Below are 24,847 nucleotides of genomic sequence, written 5' to 3' on the forward strand. Positions count from 1 at the left end.
ATGTGTGTCTTTGAATTTAGGGTGTTTCTTGTAAACGCATATAGTTGGTCATGCTTTTTTAACCCACTTTGAATTGTATACTTGAAAGTAGTTAAAAAAAGGAAATTTTATGTTGTATATATGTTACCACAATAAATTTTTTTTTAAAGATTGATCCATAAAAGGAAAAACTGATTCATAAACATTTTATATTTTTGCTTCGCAAAAGACCTTGCTAAGGGTCCATGGGTGGTTCAGAGGTAGAATGTTTGCCTGCCGTATAGGAGACCCCAGTTTAATTCTCAGCCCATGCACCACCACCCCCCCCCCCAAAAAAGTGAAAAACACCCTGCTAAAAGATGAAAAGACAAGTTACAGACCTGGGGGTGGGGGGGAATATTTGCAAACCACATATCTGATAATGATAGGTATTTAGAATATAAAGAACTCTCAAAACTCAAGAATAAAAAGAAAGTGCAAAAGACATTTCATGGAGAATGTAGAGATGTCAACCACATGAAAGTAAATGGTAAGGTACCTCTGGAAAATGGTTTGGAAGTTTCTTTAAAAACTGAATGTATAGAAACCTCCCTATGTGGTTGTGGTGGATAGCACCCATGGGGAACCAGGAGGCCTGCAATCATCCACCATGGGGTGAGCCTCGGCAGAGGAGGGGGGGTAGTGATCATCCTGTCAGGTGCAGGAAAAGCTGGCCCACAGTCACAGTGTCTGGCAGGCCCACAAGTGCTACGATCCCCCATGTGCTGGTTGGCTTCCCAGTCCCCTGGCAGACACCCACCTGCCAGTTGCCCCTGGTGGAGCAATTCCCCTGGCAAAGCAGCCCCTCTGCTGAGCACGCAGCCCCTGTTGCTTTGGCCAGGAGAGGTGGCACTTGAGGGAGGAGACTCCAGCATGACATCTGCTGGCCAGACCTGGCTAGGAGTTCAGTTTGGGTCTCCTTCATGGTAGCCAGCCATTCTGCCACTGGAGTATCCGTGTACCCTAGCCTACCTTATAACAGAAACTTAAGTTGAATTGTGTCCCCTACATGAAAGCAGGACCTTGATTTGGCAGAGAATAATCAAAAACAAGGTGTAAAAAGAAATATTCAGCAAAAAATAAGTAAATACACAACTTTAGAAGAATGAAGGAAGCCAACTTGCATAATAACCATATCAAGATAAACAAATGCCCAGAACACAACAGAAAATCACAAAGCACACAAAGATCCAAGCAGAAATGGCCCATCCAAATGACCAAATCAAAATTCCAGAGGGCCTCCCCCACACCGCGGCTTCCCGGGCCGGCTGGGAGCCTCGGAAAAGCGGTCCCCCAAGCCGCGGTGGCTGGCGACCGCAGCCACTTCCACACATGCAGCTTCCCGGGCCAGCTGGGAGCATCCGAACAGCGGTTCCCCAAGCCGCGGTGGCTGGCGCCCCTCCCCGACAGGTGACTTCCCGGAGGGAAAGGAAAGAGTCTCCAACAGTAGTAGAGACTAAGCCCAACCTAACACCAATAGTGGCATTAATGAACAACTTCTGACTACTAAAAATAGGCCCTCAGCTCAGGCAAAACTGATCAAGGCGGAAATCGCCAATTGGGCTAACTGAAAAAGAGTAAAGGGGGCGAAACAGAGCCTTCTGCGGCTGTTTCTACGGAGGCTTCATTGCCTCTGGGCTCAGCGCTGGGATTACATAGGTTACAACTGCCCCAAACGCAGAAACAGGCTGCTTTCAGGGCTCTCTACCACCAGAATCATCCCCACCGGAGGGGTGAAACACAACTCAGGTGGATTCCCTCTTTCAAGGAACTCAGATCCCAGGACTTCACAATTTGAAGCCATTAAAACCAACCTACAACCTTTCCTCTGTCTCCACCACACACCCAGCAGCGAGAGTCTTCCAAAGTTAAAGGAGCCACAACATCTTTTGCTGGTGGGACCCCCAGACAGACAAGCACCACATACTGGGCAGGATAAGAAAAACGGAGCCCAGAGACTTCACAGGACAGTCTTTCAATCTGCTGGGTCCCACACTCAGGGAAATCTGATTAAATGCCCAGACGCCAGCAAAAAATAACGAATCACACCAGGAAAATTGAAGATATGGCCCAGTCAAAGCAACAAACCAATAGTTCAAATGAGATACAGGAGCTGAGACAACTAATTCTGAATATACGAACAGAAATGGAAAACCTCTTCAAAAACCAAATCAATAAATTGAGGGAGGACATGAAGAAGACATGGGCTGCACAAAAAGAAGACATAGAAAAACTGAAAAAACAAATCACAGAACTTATGGCAGTGAAGGACAAAGTAGAAAAGATGGAAAAAATAATAGATACCTACAATGGTAGATTTAAAGAGACAGAAGCTAGAATTAGTGAATTGGAGGATGGAACATCTGAATTCCAAAAAGAAACAGAAACTATAGGGAAAAGAATGGAAAAATTTGAGCAGGGGCTCAGGGAATTGAATGATAATATGAAGCGCACAAATATATATGTTGTGGGTGTCCCAGAAGGAGAAGAGAAGGGAAAAGGAGGAGAAAAACTAATGGAAGAAATTATCACTGAAAATTTCCCAACTCTTATGAAAGACCTAAAATTACAGATCCAAGAACTGCAGCGCACCCCAAAGAGAATAGACCCAAATAGGCGTTCTCCAAGACACTTACTAGTTAGAATGTCAGAGGTCAAAGAGAAAGAGAGGATCTTGAAAGCAGCAAGAGAAAAACAATCCATCACATACAAGGGAAACCCAATAAAACTATGTGTAGATTTCTCAGCAGAAACCATGGAAGCTAGAGACAGTGGGATGATATATTTAAATTACTAAAAGAGAAAAACTGCCAACCAAGACTTCCATATCCAGCAAAATTGTCCTTCAAAGATGAGGGAGAAATTAAAACATTTTCAGACAAAAAGTCACTGAGAGAATTTGTGACCAAGAGACCAGCTCTGCAAGAAATACTAAAGGGAGCACTAGAGTCAGATACGAAAAGACAGAAGAGAGAGGTATGGAGAAGAGTGTAGAAAGAAGGAAAATCAGATATGATATATATAATACAAAAGGCAAAATGGTAGAGGAAAATATTATCCAAACAGTAATAACACTGAATGTTAATGGGCTGAATTCCCCAATCAAAAGGCATTGAATGGCAGAATGGATTAAAAAACAGGATCCTTCTATATGCTGTCTACAGGAAACACATCTTAGACCCAAAGATAAACATAGGTTGAAAGTGAAAGGTTGGGAAAAGATATTTCATGCAAATAACAACCAGAAAAGAGCAGGAGTAGCTATACTAATATCCAACAAATTAGACTTCAAATGTAAAACAGTTAAAAGAGACAAAGAAGGACACTATCTACTAATGAAAGGAACAATTAAACAAGAAGACATAACAATCATAAATATTTATGCACCGAACCAGAATGCCCCAAAATACGTGAGGAATACACTGCAAACACTGAAAAGGGAAATAGACACATATACCATAATAGTTGGAGACTTCAATTCACCACTCTCATCAATGGACAGAACATCTAGACAGAGGATCAATAAAGAAATAGAGAATCTGAATATTACAATAAATGAGCTAGACTTAACAGACATTTATAGGACATTACATCCCACAACAGCAGGATACACCTTTTTCTCAAGTGCTCATGGATCATTCTCAAAGATAGACCATATGCTGGGTCACAAAGCAAGTCTTAACAAATTTAAAAAGATTGAAATCATACACAACACTTTCTCAGATCATAAAGGAATGAAGTTGGAAATCAATAATAGGAGGAGTGCCAGAAAATTCACAAATACGTGGAGGCTCAACAACACACTCTTAAACAACGAGTGGGTCAAGGAAGAAATTGCAAGAGAAATTAGTAAATATCTCGAGGTGAATGAAAACGAAAACACAACATATCAAAACCTATGGGACACTGCGGGGAGAGGTGGGACTCTGCCGAGTCCGGTTCCGCTAGGCTAGCGAGGGTCCACTCCTCCTGCCGAGGGGGTCTAGGGAGTAGAACTGCCAGGCGCAGAGGGGGCTCAAGCTCGAGGGTCTGGGTCGGAGGCGCGCGCGCAGGGGACCACTGCGGGTCTGAAGGACTGGAGGCCAAGCCAATTAAGGCATGAAGCAAGGTAGCTTTATTGTTGGTGGAAGCTTATGCCAGGGCCACTACTAGCTAAAGACCTCGAGGCTCGGTGAGCCCCGGAATATATACAGTTGAGGAGAGGTGGAGTTAGGGCGTGGACTCCAGGGGAGGGTAGCCAATCACACAGGGAGGACAGATGGGGTGACTGTGACGTCTGTAGGCACCAGGGAGATGTTGTTTTTGAGTGTGCCTGTAGCTGCGGATGTTGGGCGGGTGGAGGGATAAGGAGGAGGCCAACAGGGGTAGAGAGACAAGGCTGCGTCACTAGTCGCCGGGTGAGGCTTGTAATTCAGACGTCTAGAAGAACCGGACGTGCCAAAATGGCGAGGGAGGGAATGAAAAAGACTAAGCCATCAGGCCAAGAATAAAATTGTGCCACAGGATGCAGCAAAGGCAGTGTTAAGAGGGAAATTTATTGCCCTAAATGCCTATATCAGAAAAGAAGAAAAGGCAAAAATGCAGGAATTAACTGTCCACTTGGAAGAACTGGAGAAAGAACAGCAAACTAACCCCAAAGCAAGCAAAAGGAAAGAAATAACAAAGATTAGAGCAGAAATAAATGAAATTGAAAACATGAAAACAATAGAGAAAATCAATAAGACCAGAAGTTGGTTCTATGAGAAAATCAATAAGATTGATGGGCCCTTAGCAAGATTGACAAAAAGAAGGAGAGAGAGGACGCAAATAAATAAGATCAGAAATGGAAGAGGAGACATAACCACTGACCTCACAGAAATAAAGGAGGTAATAACAGGATACTATGAACAACTTTATGCTAATAAATACAACAATGTAGATGAAATGGACAAGTTCCTAGAAAGGCATGAACAACCAACTTTGACTCAAGAAGAAATAGACGACCTCAACAAACCAATCACAAGTAAAGAAATCGAATCAGTCATTCAGAAGCTTCCGAAAAAGAAAAGTCCAGGACCAGACGGCTTCACATGTGAATTCTATCAAACATTCCAGAAAGAATTAGTACCAACTCTCCTCAAACTCTTCAAAATAATCGAAGTGGAGGGAAAAGTACCTAATTCATTCTATGAAGCCAACATCACCCTCATACCAAAACCAGGCAAAGATATTACAAAAAAAGAAAACTACAGACCAATCTCTCTAATGAATATAGATGCAAAAATCCTCAATAAAATTCTAGCAAATCGTATCCAACAACACATTAAAAGAATTATACATCATGACCAAGTAGGATTCATCCCAGGTATGCAAGGATGGTTCAACATAAGAAAATCAATTAATGTAATACACCATATCAACAAATCAAAGCAGAAAAATCACATGATCATCTCAATTGATGCAGAGACAGCATTTGACAAGATTCAACATCCTTTCCTGTTGAAAACATTTCAAAGGATAGGAATACAAGGGAACTTCCTTAAAACGATAGAGGGAATATATGAAAAACCCACAGCTAATATCATCCTCAATGGGAAAAAATTGAAAACTTTCCCCCTAAGATCAGGAACAAGACAAGGATGTCCACTATCACCACTATTATTCAACATCGTGTTGGAGGTTCTAGCCAGAGCAATTAGACAAGAAAAAGAAATACAAGGCATCAAAATTGGAAAGGAAGAAGTAAAACTATTACTGTTTGCAGATGATATGATACTATACGTTGAAAACCTGGAAAAATCCACAACAAAACTACTAGAGCTAATAAATATGTACAGCAGAGTAGCAGGTTACAAGATCAACATTCAAAAATCCGTAGCATTTCTATACACTACCAATGAACAAGCTGAGGGGGAAATCAAGAAATGAATTCCATTTACAATTGCAACTAAAAGAATAAAGTACTTAGGAATAAATTTAACTAAAGAGACAAAAGACCTATACAAAGAAAACTACAAAAAACTGTTAAAAGAAATCATAGAAGACCTAAATAGATGGAAGGGCATACCGTGTTCATGGATTGGAAGACTAAATATAGTTAAGATGTCAATCCTACCTAAATTGATTTACAGATTCAATGCAATACCAATCAAAATCCCAACAACTTATTTTTCAGAAATAGAAAAACCAATAAGCAAATTTATCTGGAAGGGTAGGGTGCCCTGAATTGCTAAAAGTATCTTGAGGAAAAAAAACAAAGCTGGAGGTCTCAAGCTGCCGGACTTTAAGGCATATTATGAAGCCACAGTGGTCAAAACAGCATGGTATTGGCATAAAGATAGATATGTCGACCAATGGAATCGAATAGAGTGCTCAGATATAGACCCTCTCATCTATGGACGTTTGATCTTTGATAAGGCAGTCAAGCCAACTCACCTGGGACAGAACAGTCTCTTCAATAAATGGTGCCTAGAGAACTGGATATCCATATGCAAAAGAATGAAAGAGGACCCGTATCTCACACCCTATACAAAAGTTAACTCAAAATGGATCAAAGATCTAAACATTAGGTCTAAGACCATAAAACAGTTAGAGGAAAATGTAGGGAGATATCTTATGAAACTTACAATTGGAGGTGGTTTTATGGACCTTAAACCTAAAGCAAGAGCACTGAAGAAGGAAATAAAAAAATGGGAGCTCCTCAAAATTAAACACTTTTGTGCATCAAAGAACTTCATCAAGAAAGTAGAAAGACAGCCTACACAATGGGAGACAATATTTGGAAACGACATATCAGATAAAGGTCTAGTATCCAGAATTTATAAAGAGATTGTTCAACTCAACAACAAAAAGACAGCCAACCCAATTACAAAATGGGAAAAAGACTTGAACAGACACCTCTCAGAAGAGGAAATACAAATGGCCAAAAGGCACATGAAGAGATGCTCAACGTCCCTGGCCATTAGAGAAATGCAAATCAAAACCACAATGAGATATCATCTCACACCCACCCGAATGGCCATTATCAACAAAACAGAAAATGACAAGTGCTGGGGAGGATGCGGAGAAAGAGGCACACTTATCCACTGTTGATGGGAATGTCAAATGGTCCAACCACTGTGGAAGGCAGTTTGGCGGTTCCTCAAAAAGCTGAATATAGAATTGCCATACGACCCAGCAATACCATTGCTGGGAATCTACTCAAAGGAATTAAGGGCAAAGACACAAACGGACATTTGCACACCAATGTTTATAGCAGCATTATTTACAATTGCAAAGAGATGGAAACAGCCAAAATGTCCATCAACAGACGAGTGGCTAAACAAACTGTGGTATATACATACAATGGAATATTATGCAGCTTTAAGACAGAATAAACTTATGAAGCATGTAATAACATGGATGGACCTAGAGAACATTATGCTGAGTGAGACTAGCCAAAAACTAAAGGACAAATACTGTATGGTCCCACTGATGTGATCCGACATTAGAGAATAAACTTCGAATATGTCATTGGTAACAGAGACCATCAGGAGTTAGAAACAGGGTAATATAATGGGTAATTGGAGCTAAAGGGATACAGACTGTGCAACAGGACTAGATACAAAAACTCAAAAATGGACAGCACAGTACTACCTAATTGTAATGTAATTATGTGAAAACACTGAATGAAGCTGCATCTGAGCTATAGTTTTTTTTTGTTTGTTTGTGTGTTTTTTGTATATATTTTTTGTATTTTTTATTTTTATTTTTTCTCTATATTATCATTTTATTTCTTTTTCTGTGGTCTTACTATTTCTTTTTCTACATCGATGCAAATGTACTAAGAAATGATGATCATACATCTATGTGATGATATTAAGAATGACTGATTGCATATGTAGAATGGAATGATTTCTAAATGTTGTGTTAGTTAATCTTTTTTTTTTAATTAATAAAAAAAAAAAGATGAAATGGAGAGGGTGGAGGGAACTGCCTGAAAATGTGGAGCTGTGTTCCAGTAGCCATGTTTCTTGAGGATGATTGAATAATGATACAGCTGTCACAATGTGACTGTGTGATTGTGAAAACCTTGTGTCTCATGCTCCTTTTATCTACCTTGTCAACAAAGGAGTAGAACATATGGAATAAAATAAATAATAGGGGGAACAAATGCTAAAATAAATTTAGTTTGAAATGCTAGTGATCAATGAAAGGAAAGGGTAAGGGGTATGATAGATATAATCTTTTTTTTTTCTGTGTTCGTTTTTATTTCTTTCTATTGTCTTTTTATTTCTTTTTCTGAATTAATGCAAATGTTCTAAGAAATGATGAATATGCAACTAAGTGATGATATTGTGAATTACTGATTATTTATGTTGTTTTATTTTGTTTCTTTATTTTTTTAATTAATAAATAAATTTTTTTAAAAATTCCAGAGGGGACACAGAATATGGAACAACTGGTCAAGGATATTTATAAAAAATAAAGGATATCTGGAAGACACTAGAAGAGCATAAAGAAGAATTCAAGAGGTTAAATAGAGAAATGCTAGATCTCACAGAAGTGAAAGATATAGTAGACCAAATAAAAAATATACTGGAGACACACAGTCGCAGATTCAAAGAAGCAGAAGGAAGAATAAGTAAGCTAGTAGATAGAACAATAGAACTAGAGCACACAAAAGAACAAATGGCAACAAAAATGGGAAAAAAAATGCAACTTGGTTTTAGTGAAATGATGGACAACAGGAGGCACAAAAATATAAGAACTATCTGTGTCCCAGAAGAAGAGAAAAGAGCAAAGGGTTGGGGAAGTTAGTTGAAGATATAAGTGGAGAAAACTTCCCAACACTTATAAAATGCTATGAATATGTACATCAAAGAGGCCCAATGAACTCCAAATAGAATAAATCCAAACAAACCCACTCCAAGCCACATAATAATTAGGCTATCAGGTGTTGAACAGAAATGGAAAGTCCTGAAAGCAGCATGAGAAAAGCAATCTACCAAGCAAGGGAAAACACATAAGACTGACTTCAGACTACTCAGAAGGCACCATGAAAGCAAGAAGGGAGTGGTATGATATTTTTAAAATCATGAATGAGAAAAGTTTTCAACCAAGAATTCTTTATCCAACCAAGTTATCTTTCAAAATTGAGGGAGAAATTAAAAAAAAAAACTTCAAAGATAAAGAAAAATGGAAAGAACTAGTCAACAATAGACCAGCCCTACGAGAAATACTAAAGAGAGCTCTGTTAGATGATAAAAAAGAAAATGTAGATTTTTTTCCTTGTTGCCTTAATTTTAAATTGGTTTATGAAACTTACTGCGGAAGCACAGGTTTTACAATGATTATATGGATACTTTATTTAAATATGTCTATGGTTAAGCTAGCTAAGAACACTTAGTGGTTCTAAGTGTATTGTTTGTTTTCTTAAATTAAAAATATGTAAAAAAAAATAAAAATAAATAAATAAATTTACAGGGGAAAAAAATAACTGAATGTGTAATTACCATACTACCCAGTAATTGCTCTCATGGGGTTTTATCCCTCAAAAATGAAAACTTAAGTTTATACAAAAGCCTGTTTACAAATGTTTGTGAGTAGCTTTATTCATAATAGCCAAAAACTGGAAACAACCCAGGTGTTTTTCAGAAAGTGAATGGTCAAACAAACTGTGGCCCATCCATACCTTGGAATATTCTGCAGCAGTAAAAAGGATTGAATTATTGATTCACACAAAAACTTGGATGGATGTCCAGAGAAGTATGCTGAGTGAAAAAAAAATCCCCCCAAAGTATATACTGTATGATTACATTTATGTAACATTCTTGAAATGTCAAAATACAGAGCTGGAGAAGAGTTTAATGGTTGCCAGGGGCTACGAAGAGAATAGATGGCAGGGAAGTGAGTATAATTATTAAAAGGCAAAATGAGGGACTTCTGAGTCAAGATGGTGGCTTAACAATGTGCGCCTTTTAGTTCATCCTCCAGAACGACTACTAACTAACCAGAAACAGTACAGAACAGCTCTTGGGGCCACATCAGTGACATGACACACAGCGTACCCCAGTCTGGACCAGCTGGACTGGCTGCGAGCCCCCCCCTCAGAACCGTGAGTTCCCAAAGCTGCAGTGGCCGGCACCCCTCCCCCACAGGCTGCTTCCCAGAGGGGAAAGGAAAGGAACTTTACCAGCAGCAGGAACTGAGCACAATCAAACACCAATTGTGGAATTAATTAACAAATTCTGACTACTAAAAATAGGGCCCCAGCTCAGGTGAACCTGGTCAAGGCAGAGGTTGCTCATTTTTGCCCCAGCGCCAAGGGGCAGGGCTGACGGAAAAAAAAAAGAAGAAGAAGAAGGAAACAGAGGTTCTTGTGGCTGTGTTTCTACCAAGGCTTGACTGCCTTTGGATATAGCGGCAGGACTTTTCAGGCTGCAACTGCCCCAGGCATAGGCGGAAGTGAGCTTGTTTGAGCGCCTGTCTGGAGCCTGTGCCTTCCCCAGGGGAGGGGTGAAGCCCAACTCAGGTGGAATCCCTCTCTCAAGGAATTCAGACACCAGGGCTTGGTAATTTGAAGCCATTAAAACCAGCCTACAACCTCTCCTCTGTCTCCACCATGCCCCCAGCAGGGAGAGTCTGCCAAAGTTAAAGCTACCACATCATTTTATGCTGGTGGGACCTGCAGGCAGACAAGCGCCACATACTGGGCAGGATAAGAAAAACAGAGTCCAGAGACTTCACAGGAAAGTCTTTGAACCTGCTGGGTCTCACCCTCAGGGAAAACCAACACAGGTGACTCTTTCCTCCTGAATAGGAGGCCAGTTTGGCTGGGAAAATCCAGCTGGGGTCTATAATATCTAAGTAGGCCCTCCTAAGTGTGTGTGTGGGAAGGGCAGAGCAAGAAGCAAGAAAACAAGAACTGAAAAATTCTCCTCTGTTAAACAACACTTAAGCTAGAGAGGTCCAGATAAAGCTGAACTGAATGTCAAAGAACAGACAGACAACATATTCATCCAGCAAGAAAACCCTAGGTAATAGAAGTGCAAGCAATCTCCAGAATAAACTAATTAAGGTAATTAAATGCCTAGATGCAAGCAAAAACTAACTAATCACACTCAGAAAATTGAATCTATGCCCCAGTCAAAGGAACAAACCAACAATTCAAATGACATACGCTAGGAGCTAAAACAATTAATTCAGAATGTATGAACAGACATGGAAAACCTCATCAAAAACCAAATCAATGAATTGAGGGAGGATATGAAGAAGACAAGGAATGAATAAAAAGAAGAAATCGAAAATCTGAAAAAATAAATCACAGAACTTATGGGAATGAAAGACACGGTAGAGGAGATGAAAAAAACAATGGAAACCTACAATGGTAGATTTCGAGAGACAGAACTAGGATTAGTGAACTGGAGGACGGAACATCTGAAATCCAGCAAGAAAAAGAAAATATAGGGAAAAATGGAAAAATATGAACAAGGACTCAGGGAATTGAAAGACAATATGAAGCACACAAATATATGTGTTGTAGGTATCCCAGAAGGAGAAGAGAAGGGAAAAGGAGGAGAAAAACCAATGGAGGAAATATCACTGAAAATTTCCCAACTCTTATGAAAGACTTAAAATTACAGATCCAAGAAGTGCAACGTACCCCAAAGAGAATAGATCCAAATAGACGTACTCCAATGTCAGAGGTCAAACAGAAAGAGAGAATCTTGAAAGGAGCAAGAGGAAAGCAATCCATTACATACAAGGGAAGCCCAATAAGACTATGTGTAGATTTCTCAGCAGAAACCATGGAGGCGAGAAGACAGTGGAATGATATATTTAAATTATTAAAAGAGAAAATCTGCCAATCAAGAATTCTATATCCAGCAAAATTGTCCTTCAAAAATGAGGGAGAAATTAAAACATTTTCAGACAAAAAATCACTGAGAGAATTTGTGACCAAGAGACCAGCTCTGCAAGAAATACTAAAGGGAGCACTACAGACAGATACAAAGACAGAAGAGAGAGGTGTGGAGAAGAGTGTAAAAAGGAAGACTATGAGTAAAGGTAAAAAGAAGGAAAATTAGATATGACATATAAAATCCAGAAGACAAAATAGTAGAAAAAGTACTACCCATGCAGTAATAACACTGAATGTTAATGGATTAAACTCCCCAATCAAGAGTCACAGTCTGGCAGAATGGATTAAAAAACAGGACCCATCTATTGCTGTCCCTACTCAAAGGAGGTGAGGGCAAGGACACAAATGGACATTTGCACACAATGTTTATAGCAGCATTATTTACAATTGCAAAGAGATGGAAACAGCCAAAATGTACATCAACAGATGGTTGGCTAAACAAACTGTGGCATATACATAAGATGGAATATTATGCAGCTGTAAGACAGAATAAAGTTATGAAGTATGTATCAACATGAATGGACCTTAAGGACATTATGCTGAGTGTGATTAGCCAGAAACAAAAGGACAAATACTGTATGGTCTCACTGATATGAACTGACATTAGTGAATAAACTTGGACTATTTCGTTGGTAACAGAGAACATCAGGAGATAGAAATAGGGTAAGATATTGGGTAATTGGAGCTGAAGGGATACAGATTGTGCAACAGGACTGAATATAAAAACTCAGAAATGGACAGCACAATATTACCTAACTGTAATATAATTATGTTAAAACACTGAATGAAGCTGAATGTGAGAATGATAGAGGGAGGAAGGCTCGGACATAAATGAAATCACAAAGAAAGACGATAAAGATTGAGATGGTATAATCTAGGAATGCCTAGAGTGTATAATGATAGTGACTAAATGTACAAATTTTAAAAATGTTTTTGCATGAGGAAGAACAAAAGAATGTCATTACTGGGCGGGCCACGGTGGCTCAGCAGGTAAGAATGCTTGCCTGCCATGCCAGAGGACCCGGGTTCGATTCCTGGTGCCTGCCCATATAAAAAAAAGAATGTCGTTACTGCAGTGTGCTGAAAATAGATGGTAATTAATATTTTAAAATTTCAACTTATGTGTGAGACTAAAGCGAAAAATGTTTATTTGGTGCAAATTTGTATTTTGACTAGTGCATCTCCTAATATAACTTGTGTAGATAGTTGGTTGAACACCTTAAGTACATGGAACCTTGGGTAGGACATGAGATTTTTTTGGTTTGTCCAGGTGATGCCCTGATGAGTCCCAGAGTAATTTGATCAGTGAGTGGAAAAGTATTTGCAAAATTCCCTTCAGGGAATGGTGAGAACAGGGGAAAACTCAACTTCCCCAAGTTGAATTCTTGATATTCTCACAAGAAGTGTGGACAACCAAAGCTATAGGCTGAGCCCCCAGTCTTGGGGTTTGTTCCTATGAAACTTAACCCCACAAGGGGATAGGTCAAGCCTACTTAAAATTAGGCCTAAGAGTCACCCCCAAGGGAACCTCTTTTGTTGCTCAGATGTGGTCTCTCTCTCCAGCCAACACAACAAGCAAACTCACCACCTTCCCCCTGTCTATGTGGGACATGACTCTCAGGGGTATGGATCTTCCTGGCAACGTGGGACAGAAATCCCAGAATGAGCTCTGACCCAGCATCAAGGGATTGAGAAAACCTTCTCAACCAAAAGGGGGAAGAGTGAAATGAGACAAAGTGTCAATGGCTGAGAGATTCCAAACAGAGTTGAGAGGTTATCATGGAAGTTATTCTTACACATTAAGTAGATATCACCTTGTTATCCAAGATGTAATGGAGAGGCTGGAGGGAACTGCCTGAAAATGTACAGCTGTGTTCCAGTAGCCATGTTTCTTGATGATGATTGTCTAATGATATAGCTTTCACAATGTGACTGTGTGATTGTGAAAACCTTGTGTCTGATGCTCCTTTTATCTACCTTGTCGACAGATGAGTAGAACATATGTAATAAAAATAAATAATAGGGGGAACAAATGTTAGAATAAATTTAGTCTGAAATGCTACTGATCAATGAAAGGGAGGGGTAAGTGGTATGGTATGTAAAAAATTTTTTTCTGTTTTCGTTTTATTTTTCTGTTGTCTTTTTATTTCTTTTTCTGAATTGATGCAAATGTTCTGGGAAGTGATTGTGATGATGAATATGCAACTATGTAATGATACTGTGAATTGCTGAGTGTATGTGTAGAGCAGAATGAGCATGTGTTGGGAATGTTTGTGTTTCTTTTAATTTTTTTTTAATTAATAAAACATTTTTTAAAAATTTTTTTTAAAAAACAAAGTGAGGGATCCTGTGGGGATGGAGATGTTCTGTATCTTGACTTTATCAATATCAGTATCCTGGGTGTGATATTGAACTAGAGTTTTGTAAGACGTTACCTTTGTAGGTAAGGGTTCATGGGATCTTTGTGTTTTTTCTGATAAGTACATGTGAATCTACAATGATCTCAAAATAAAAGGTTAATTTTTTTTCCTTTTTTATTGTGAAATGTATGTACAAAAGATCAACACATTTCAAAGTACATTGTAACAAGTAGTTATAGAGCAGATTTCAGAGTTTGGTATGAGTTACAGTTCCACAATTTTAGGTTGCTCCTGGCTACTCCAAGATACTGGAAACTGAAAGAAATATCAATATAATGATTCAACAGTTATACTCATTTGTTAAATCCTATCCTCTCTGTTATAACTCTTCCTTCTCCTTTGATTCTTTCCCCAATCTTTAGGGGTATTTGAACTCTGTCCATTCTAACTTTTTCATGTTGGAAAGAGGTGTCAGTAATATAAGGAGATGGAACTAATTGATGTTCTTGGAGAGGCTGTCCTCTGGATTTCAAAATTTATCTGCCCTAGGAACACATCTTGAGGTTGTAGATTTCTAGAGAGTAATCTTAGTGTGTGAAACTTTTGTAGAATCTCAGATAAAGCCCTAGGTGATCTTTAGGGTTGGCAGGATTGGTTTTGGTTGGAAGTTGGCAAACCTGGTAATTAGCAATATCTAGCTGAAGCTTGCGTAAGAGTAGCATCCAGAATAGCCTCTCAAATCTATTTGAACTGTCTTGGCCACTGATACCTTATTTTGTTACATTTCCTTTTCCTATTTTAGTCAGGAAGGCATTGTCAATCCCATGGGGCCAGGGCCAGGCTCATCCTTGGGAGTCAGGTTCCACATTGCCAGGGAGACCTTCATCCCTGGATGTCATGTCCCACATAATGGAGGTCAGCAATGATTTTACTTCGGAATTTGGACTTAGTGAGGGAGAGGCCACATCTCCACATCTGAGCAACAAAAGAGGTTTTCTGGAAGTGACTTTTAGGCATAACCATAGGTAGACTTAGCTCCACTACTGAAATGGGCTTCATAAGAGCAAGGCTCAAGATCAAGGGCTTGGCGTATTGACTTGGGATGACTGATAATTGAGACAGTATTGGGGGTTTCCTTAGTGGTAAAGCTTAACAGATCCATATTTTTTCTCCCATCCCTCAAGGAACATTGCCAATACTTTTTAATTATCTGCTCAACATACTCTGGAATGTAACCAGATATTACATTAAGCTATACAGAATTATAAATCCTCATTCCTATTCTGTGTGTTCCATGTGTTTGGGTTGTTCAAATGAGCTATCACCACAGGTTGAGTTAGGTATGTGCTACAGAAAATTTAGCACATATCTTTCTTTGGCCTCATACAGTAGGTGAAATTCTAAAATACAGTGTCATTCTTAACTTTGCATTATGATTTGTCTTAGTCCTGATCTGATAGACTTCATTCTTATCTCTAGTTGAAGCCTGATCTCTGTTTTGGTTTCTTTAACAGTTGTATGTAGCAATGCTGACTTTCAGAGCTGCAGAACTCCAACTCTGAGTCTTAGGTGTCACACAGGTAGCCAAAGTTCCAGAGAGATACCAGGTTATACATATATAGCACAGCACCTCAAAATCTAGGAATAACATTTATAGTACCAGACTAAATGTGACTGCTATAAGAACTTACAATCTAGGCCCCAATTTTCTTATAAGTATTTTCTAAAAGAGACCATACAATATTTGTTCTTTTGTTTTTGCCTTGTTTCGCACATTATGGCCCCAAGTTTCATTCACCTCATTGCATGCCTCATGACTTTGTTACTTCCTGTGGCCACACAATATTCTGTCATATGTATACAATAGATTTCACCGTTCTACTTCTCTGTCGATGTAGCCTTCAGCCACTTCCTTCCATTGAGCATCATGTATAATGTCCACAGTCAACAAACCGTGTCCTCACTTAGTAGTGCAATCACCAACATTCTCAATTTTAGAGAATTTTCTTTTCTACAAAGAGAAAAATAACCAATAAACATACCCTCACCAAACAGTCCAAACCTCCCCTTAATTCTTATCCTCCCCCCACCCGATTATTTATCCCTAGTATTGCTGTGGTACTATTGATGTTTTCCTTTTAAATATAGACCATAGCCTGCAATAGTGGTTTTCCCCTATACCCTTCTATTATTTACTCTTTGTACAGATTCATACCTTTGAAGTAGTTCATAAAAGAACTTATATTTGTAGCGTTAATTGGTGGGATACATGACTCTGTACAACCCCTTTCAATCATGTTCACCTTCAATGTGGCAATATTACTTACAGACCCACTAGTGAACTGCTTTCACTTCTGTCCATTCCCTTACATTTAAGTTCAACCTCATTGGCTAACCATTCACCCATCTCTAGCTTCTGTCTCTCTCTAAGTCCCCTATGTTCTATATTATAAGCCTCTGTGTTTACCTTTACCAAGGTCATGATAATGAAATCATAGTTTTTACCATTTTGTGTCTGGCTTATTTCACTCAGCATTATGTCCTGAAGGTTCATCCATATTGTCACATGTTTCAGGACCTCATTTTATCTTACTACTGCATAATATTCTTTTGTATGTATATACCACGTTTTGTTTATCCACCTATCTCTTGATGGGCACTTGGATTGTTTCCATCTTTTGGCAATTGTTAATAATGTTGCTATGAAAATTGGTGTCTGTTCATGTCACTGCTTTCAGCTCTTCTGGGTATATACCAGGCAGTGATATTACCGGGTCATAGGGCAACTCAATATTTAGTTTTCTAAAGAACCACCAAACTGGCTTTCATAGCAGCTGTACCATTATACAGTCCCACCAGCATTGTATAAGTGCTGAAATTTCTTCACATCCTTACCAACAATTGTAGTTTCCTGTTTGTTTAATAGCAGCCATTCTTATAGGTGTGAGGTGGTATCTCATTGTAGTCTGTATCTGCATTTCCCTTACAGCTAACAGCATTTCTTCATGTGCTTTTTAACCATCTTTATTTGTTCTTCAGAAAAATATCTATTCATATCTTTACCCCATTTTATAATTGGGTTGTTTGTTCTTTTGTTGTTGCATTGTATGATTGCTTTATGTACATAAGATATCAAGCCTTTATCCAGTACATGATTTCCAAATATTTTTTTCCCATTGAGTTGGCTGCCTATTCACCTTTTTGCCAAAGTCTTTTGAAACACAGAAGCATTTGATTTTGAGGAGTTCCCATTTATCTATTTTTCTTTCATTGCTGGTGCTTTGGGTGTAAAGTTCAGGAAACTATGTCCTATTACTAGGTCTTGAAGATGTTCCCCTATATTTTCTTCTAGGAGTTTTATGGCACTAGCTCTTACATTTAGGTCTTCAACCCACTTTGAGTTAAATTTTGTATAGGGTATAATGTAAGGGTCCTCTTTCATTGTTTTAGCTATTGATATCCAGTTCTCCCAATCCCATTTATTGAAAATACTATTCTGTCCCAGTTCAGTGGATTTGGGGACCTTGAAGAAGATCAGTTGACCGTAGATTTGGTGGTCTCTCTCTGCACATTCAATTCAATTCAGTTGGTCAATACTTCTATTTTTTGTGGCAGTACTACACTGTTTTGACCATTGTGCTTTCTAGTAAGTTTTTAAATCAGGAAGTGTTAATAATCCTCCCACTTTGTTCTTCTTTTTTTAGGATATTATTAGCTATTCAGGATCTCTTTCCCTTCCAAATGAATTTGGTAATCAACTTCTCAAAGTCTCCAAAGTAGGTTGTTGGAATTTTGATGGTATTGTATTGCATCTGTAGATCAATTTTGGGTAGAATTTTCCAAGTCCTTTAGAAGACACTTCATTTGGAAGGATCTCTTTCCCTTCCAAATGAACTTGATAACTAGCTTTTCCAAGTCTTCAAAGGAGGTTGTTGGAATTTTTTTATTGGTATTACATTGAATCTGTAGCTCAGTTTGGGTAGAATTGATATCTTAACTACATTTAACCTTCTTATCCAGGAGCAAGAAATGTTTTTCCACCAATTTAAATCTGTTTTGATTTCTTTCAGCAATATTATGTAGTTTTCTGTATGTAAGTCCTTTACAGCCCTGGTTAAATTTATTCCTAGATACTTGATTCTTTTAGTTGCTCTTTTGAATGGAATTTTTTCCTTGATTGTCTCAGTTAGGTCATTGCTTGTGTATAGGAACATTACTGATTTTTGCATGTTAATCCTGTATCTAGCCACTTTGTTGAATTTGTTTATTAGCTCAAGAAGGTTTGTCATTGACTTCCAGGGGTGTAAATCTTCCTGGCAACATGGGACAGAAATCCTGAGAGGAGCTGGGACTTGGCATCAAGGGATTGAGAAAACCTTCTCGACCAAAAGGGGGACGAGAGAAATGAGACAAAATAGTGTAAGGGGCTGAGAGATCTCAAACAGAGTTGAGAGGTTATCCTGGAGGTTATTCTTACACATTATATAGATATCCCCTTTTTAGCTTATGGTATATTAGAGTGGCTAGAGGGAAGTACCTGAACATGTTGAGTTGTGTTCAGGTAGCCATGTTTCTTGAAGATGATTGTATAATGATAGAGATTTTACAATGTGACTGTGCAATAGTGAAAACCTTGTGTCTGATGCTCCTTTTATCTACGGTATGGACAGATTATTAAAAAACATGGATGGACTCAGGTTTGATTCCTGGCTCATGAACTTCCCAAAAACAAACAAACAAGCAAACAAACAAAAATTCAACAAAAGGTGCTGCAATAATGGTATACTCACATGGAAAAAGAATGAACTGTGACCCCCGCCATACAGCATACAAAAAATATATATAATATATATTATATGGATAAAAAATAAATAAATAATAGGGGGAACAAAGGTGAAAATAAATTGAGTAGATTGAAATACTAGTGGTTAATGGGGGGGTAAGGGGCATGGTATGTATGAGTTTCTTCTTTTTTATTTCTTTTGCTGGAGAGATGTAAATGTTCAAAAAATAATCATGGTGATGAATACAAAAATAAAGAAGAAGGACTTCCTGGAAGATGGCGGCTTAGTAAGACGCGCGGATCTTAGTTTCTTCTCTAGGACACCTACTAGGGGAGTAGAAACGATACAGAAAGCGCCCAAAGCCACAACAGAGATAAAAAAGACAGCGTACCCCATCCTGGAACGGCTGGCTGGCTGAGAGAAGCAGCTCGGGTGAGATCGCCGAGGCGCGCGGGCCTTACCGGGCGGGGTGGCAAGCGGCCGGAGTTACTCCCTTCCCCCTTCCCGGGCCGGCTGGGAGAATTGGAGAGGTGGTCCCCTGAAACCAAGGCGACTGGCGCCCACACCACGCGCAGCCCCCGGACCAACTGAGAGAATTGGATCGGAAACCCCCAGGCCGCGGAGAACGGTGACCCCGTGACTCCCGGGGAACGTGCTCTCTCTCGGGCGGGCCACTGCCGCTGGCGCCCTCCCGCCACGCTTGTTGCCCAGGGCCGACTAGGAAATTCGGACGGGCTCTTTCCCTGGCTGCGGCGACCAGCAACCCTCCCTGCGTTCGGACACCCTCCCTGCGTTCGGACCCCGGGCCGGCTCAAGCCGCTTCGACTAGCGAACCCCCAGGACGGCGAGAGTTTTCCAAAGTTTAAGGTCCCACAGCACCTTTTACTGGTGGGACCCGCAGACAAACGTGTGCCACGAGCGCCACCTACTGGGCAGGATAAGAAAAACAGAACCCAGAGATTTCACAGAAAAATATTACAACCTTGCTGGGTCCAACACCAAGAGAAATCTGAATAAATGCCCAGACGCCAGCAGCAGAAGATAACTGTCCACGCTCAAAAGATTGAGAATATGGCTCAGTCAAAGGAACAAACCAATAGCTCAAATGAGACACAAGAGCTGAGACAACTAATGCTGAATACACGAACCGAAATGGAAAACCTCTTCAAAAATGAAATCGATAAATTGAGGGAGGACATGAAGAGGACATGGGCTGAACATAAAGAAGAAATAGAAAAACTGAAAAAACAAATCGCAGAACTTATGGAAGTGAAGGATAAAGTAGCAAACATAGAAAAAATAATGGATAGCTACAATGATAGATTTAAAGAGACAGAAGATAGAATTAGTGATTTGGAGGATGGAACATCTGAATTCCAAAAAGAAACAGAAACTATTGGGAAAAGAATGGAAAAATTTGAACAGGGTATCAGGGAACTCAAGGACAATATGAACCGCACAAATATACGTGTTGTGGGTGTCCCAGAAGGAGAAGAGAAGGGAAAAGGAGGAGAAAAACTAATGGAAGAAATTATCACTGAAAATTTCCCAACTCTTATGAAAGACCTAAAATTACAGATCCAAGAAGTGCAGCGCACCCCAAAGAGATTAGACCCAAATAGGCGTTCTCCAAGACACTTACTAGTTAGAATGTCAGAGGTCAAAGAGAAAGAGAAGATCTTGAAAGCAGCAAGAGAAAAACAATCCATTACATACAAGGGAAACCCAATAAGACTTTGTGTAGATTTCTCAGCAGAAACCATGGAAGCTAGAAGACAGTGGGATGATATATTTAAAATACTAAAAGAGAAAAACTGCCAACCAAGACTCCTATATCCAGCAAAATTATCCTTCAAAAATGAGGGAGAAATTAAAACATTCTCAGACAAAAAGTCACTGAAAGAATTTGTGACCAAGAGACCAGCTCTGCTAGAAATACTAAAGGGAGCACTAGAGTCAGATACAAAAAGACAGAAGAGAGAGATATGGAAAAGAGTGTAGAAAGAAGGAAAATCAGATATGATATATATAATACAAAAGGCAAAATGTTAGAGGAAAATATTATCCAAACAGTAATAACACTAAATGTCAATGGACTGAATTCCCCAAACAAAAGACATAGATTGGCAGAATGGATTAAAAAACAGGATCCTTCTATATGCTGTCTACAGGAAACACATCTTAGACCCAAAGATAAACATAGGTTGAAAGTGAAAGGTTGGGAAAAGATATTTCATGCAAATAACAACCAGAAAAGAGCAGGAGTGGCTATACTAATATCCAACAAATTAGACTTCAAATGTAAAACAGTTAAAAGAGACAAAGAAGGACACTATATACTAATAAAAGGAACAATTAAACAAGAAGACATAACAATCATAAATATTTACGCACCGAATCAGAATGCCCCAAAATACGTGAGGAATATACTGCAAACACTGAAAAGGGAAATAGACTCATATACCATAATAGTTGGAGACTTCAACTCACCACTCTCATCAAGGGACAGAACATCTAGACAGAGGATCAACAAAGAAATAGAGAATCTGAATATTACTATAAATGAGCTAGACTTAACAGACATTTATAGGACATTACATCCCACAACAGCAGGATACACCTTTTTCTCAAGTGCTCATGGATCATTCTCAAAGATAGACCATATGCTGGGTCACAAAGCAAGTCTCAACAAATTTAAAAAGATTGAAATCTTACACAACACTTTCTCGGACCATAAAGGAATGATGTTGGAAATCAATAATAGGCAGAGTGCCAGAAAATTCACAAATACGTGGAGGCTCAACAACACACTCCTAAACAACGACTGGGTCAAAGAAGAAATTGCAAGAGAAATTAGCAAATACCTCGAGGCGAATGAAAATGAAAACACAACATATCAAAACTTATGGGACGCAGCAAAGGCAGTGCTAAGAGGGAAATTTATTGCTCTAAATGCCTATATCAGAAAAGAAGAAAAGGCAAAAATGCAGGAATTAACTATCCATTTGGAAGAACTGGAGAAAGAACAGCAAGCTAACCCCAAAGCAAGCAAAAGGAAAGAAATAACAAAGATTAGAGCACAAATAAATGAAATTGAAAACATGAAAACAATAGAGAAAATCAATAAGGCCAGAAGTTGGTTCTATGCGAAAATCAATAAGATTGATGGGCCCTTAGCAAGATTGACAAAAAGAAGAAGAGAGAGGATGCAAATAAATAAGATCAGAAATGGAAGAGGAGACATAACTACTGACCTCACAGAAATAAAGGAGGTAATAACAGGATACTATGAACAACTTTACGCTAATAAATACAACAATTTAGAGGAAATGGACGGGTTCCTGGAAAGACATGAACAACCAACTTTGACTCAAGAAGACATAGATGACCTCAACAAACCTATCACAAGTAAAGACATTGAATTAGTCATTCAAAAGCTTCCTAAAAAGAAAAGTCCAGGACCAGATGGCTTCACATGTGAATTCTACCAAACGTTCCAGAAAGAATTAGTACCAATTCTCTTCAAACTCTTCAAAAAAATCGAAGTGGAGGGAAAACTACCTAATTCATTCTATGAAGCCAACATCACCCTCATACCAAAACCAGGCAAAGATATTACAAAAAAAGAAAACTACAGACCAATCTCTCTAATGAATACAGATGCAAAAATCCTCAATAAAATTCTAGCAAATCGTATCCAACAACACATTAAAAGAATTATACATCATGACCAAGTAGGATTCATCCCAGGTATGCAAGGATGGTTCAACATAAGAAAATCAATTAATGTAATACACCATATCAACAAATCAAAGCAGAAAAATCACATGATCATCTCAATTGATGCAGAGAAGGCATTCGACAAGATTCAACATCCTTTCCTGTTGAAAACACTTCAAAAGATAGGAATACAAGGGAACTTCCTTAAAATGATAGAGGGAATATATGAAAAACCCACAGCTAATATCATCCTCAATGGGGAAAAATTGAAAACTTTCCCCCTAAGATCAGGAACAAGACAAGGATGTCCACTATCACCACTATTATTCAACATCGTGTTGGAGGTTCTAGCCAGAGCAATTAGACAAGAAAAAGAAATACAAGGCATCAAAATTGGAAAGGAAGAAGTAAAACTATCACTGTTTGCAGACGATATGATACTATACGTCGAAAACCCAGAAAAATCCACAACAAAACTACTAGAGCTAATAAATGAGTACAGCAAAGTAGCAGGTTACAAGATCAACATTCAAAAATCTGTAGCATTTCTATACACTAGTAATGAACAAGCTGAGGGGGAAATCAAGAAACGAATCCCATTTACAATTGCAACTAAAAGAATAAAATACCTAGGAATAAATTTAACTAAAGAGACAAAAAACCTATATAAAGAAAACTACAAAAAACTGCTAAAAGAAATCACAGAAGACCTAAATAGATGGAAGGGCATACCGTGTTCATGGATTGGAAGACTAAATATAGTTAAGATGTCAATCCTACCTAAATTGATTTACAGATTCAATGCAATACCAATCAAAATCCCAACAACTTATTTTTCAGAAATAGAAAAACCAATAAGCAAATTTATCTGGAAGGGCAGGGTGCCCCGAATTGCTAAAAACATCTTGAGGAAAAAAAACGAAGCTGGAGGTCTCGCGCTGCCTGACTTTAAGGCATATTATGAAGCCACAGTGGTCAAAACAGCATGGTATTGGCATAAAGATAGATATATCGACCAATGGAATCGAATAGAGTGCTCAGATATAGACCCTCTCATCTATGGACATTTGATCTTTGATAAGGCAGTCAAGCCAACTCACCTGGGACAGAGCAGTCTCTTCAATAAATGGTGCCTAGAGAACTGGATATCCATATGCAAAAGAATGAAAGAAGACCCATATCTCACACCCTATACAAAAGTTAACTCAAAATGGATCAAAGATCTAAACATTAGGTCTAAGACCATAAAACAGTTAGAGGAAAATGTTGGGAGATATCTTATGGATCTTACAACTGGAGGCGGTTTTATGGACCTTAAACCTAAAGCAATAGCACTGAAGAAGGAAATAAAAAATGGGAACTCCTCAAAATTAAACACTTTTGTGCATCAAAGAACTTCATCAAGAAAGTAGAAAGACAGCCTTCACAATGGGAGACAATATTTGGAAATGATATATCAGATAAAGGTCTAGTATCCAGAATTTATAAAGAGATTGTTCATCTCAACAACAAAAAGACAGCCAACCCAATTACAAAATGGGAAAAAGACCTGAACAGACACCTCTCAGAAGAGGAAATACGGATGGCCAAGAGGCACATGAAGAGATGCTCAATGTCCCTGGCCATTAGAGAAATGCAAATCAAAACCACAATGAGATATCATCTCACACCCACCAGAATGGCCATTATCAACAAAACAGAAAATGACAAGTGCTGGAGAGGATGCGGAGAAAGAGGCACACTTATCCACTGTTGGTGGGAATGTCAAAGGGTGCAACCACTGTGGAAGGCAGTTTGGCGGTTCCTCAAAAAGCTGAATATAGAATTGCCATACGACCCAGCAATACCATTGCTAGGTATCTACTCAAAGGACTTAAGGGCAAAGACACAAACGGACATTTGCACACCAATGTTTATAGCAGCATTATTTACAATTGCAAAGAGATGGAAACAGCCAAAATCTCCATCAACAGAAGAGTGGCTAAACAAACTGTGGTATATACATACGATGGAATATTATGCAGCTTTAAGACAAGATAAACTTATGAACCATGTAATAACATGGATGAACCTAGAGAATATTA

General features: G+C 38.8%; 1 protein-coding gene across 12 annotated transcripts in view; it reads left to right on the top strand.

Annotated features, from left to right (window-relative positions):
- LCA5L (lebercilin LCA5 like) overlaps positions 1-24,847 on the top strand; it is an 88,575-nt gene that overhangs the window by 40,546 nt on the left and 23,182 nt on the right. For 2 of the 12 annotated variants that reach the window (XR_013158740.1, XM_077119052.1), the window contains one exon: positions 8,415-20,493. The exons of the other annotated variants lie outside the window; for them this stretch is intronic. Coding sequence is in view for 1 of the 2 variants with exons in the window: in XM_077119052.1 (XP_076975167.1) it covers positions 8,415-8,495 (81 nt within the window). In the remaining variant the exon portion in view is untranslated. Of the gene's footprint in view, positions 1-8,414; positions 20,494-24,847 lie in introns of those variants that run through there. 12 annotated transcript variants of the gene reach the window in all.

This window comes from Tamandua tetradactyla, chromosome 10 (genome assembly GCF_023851605.1).
Source record: "Tamandua tetradactyla isolate mTamTet1 chromosome 10, mTamTet1.pri, whole genome shotgun sequence".
NCBI lineage: Eukaryota > Metazoa > Chordata > Mammalia > Pilosa > Myrmecophagidae > Tamandua > Tamandua tetradactyla.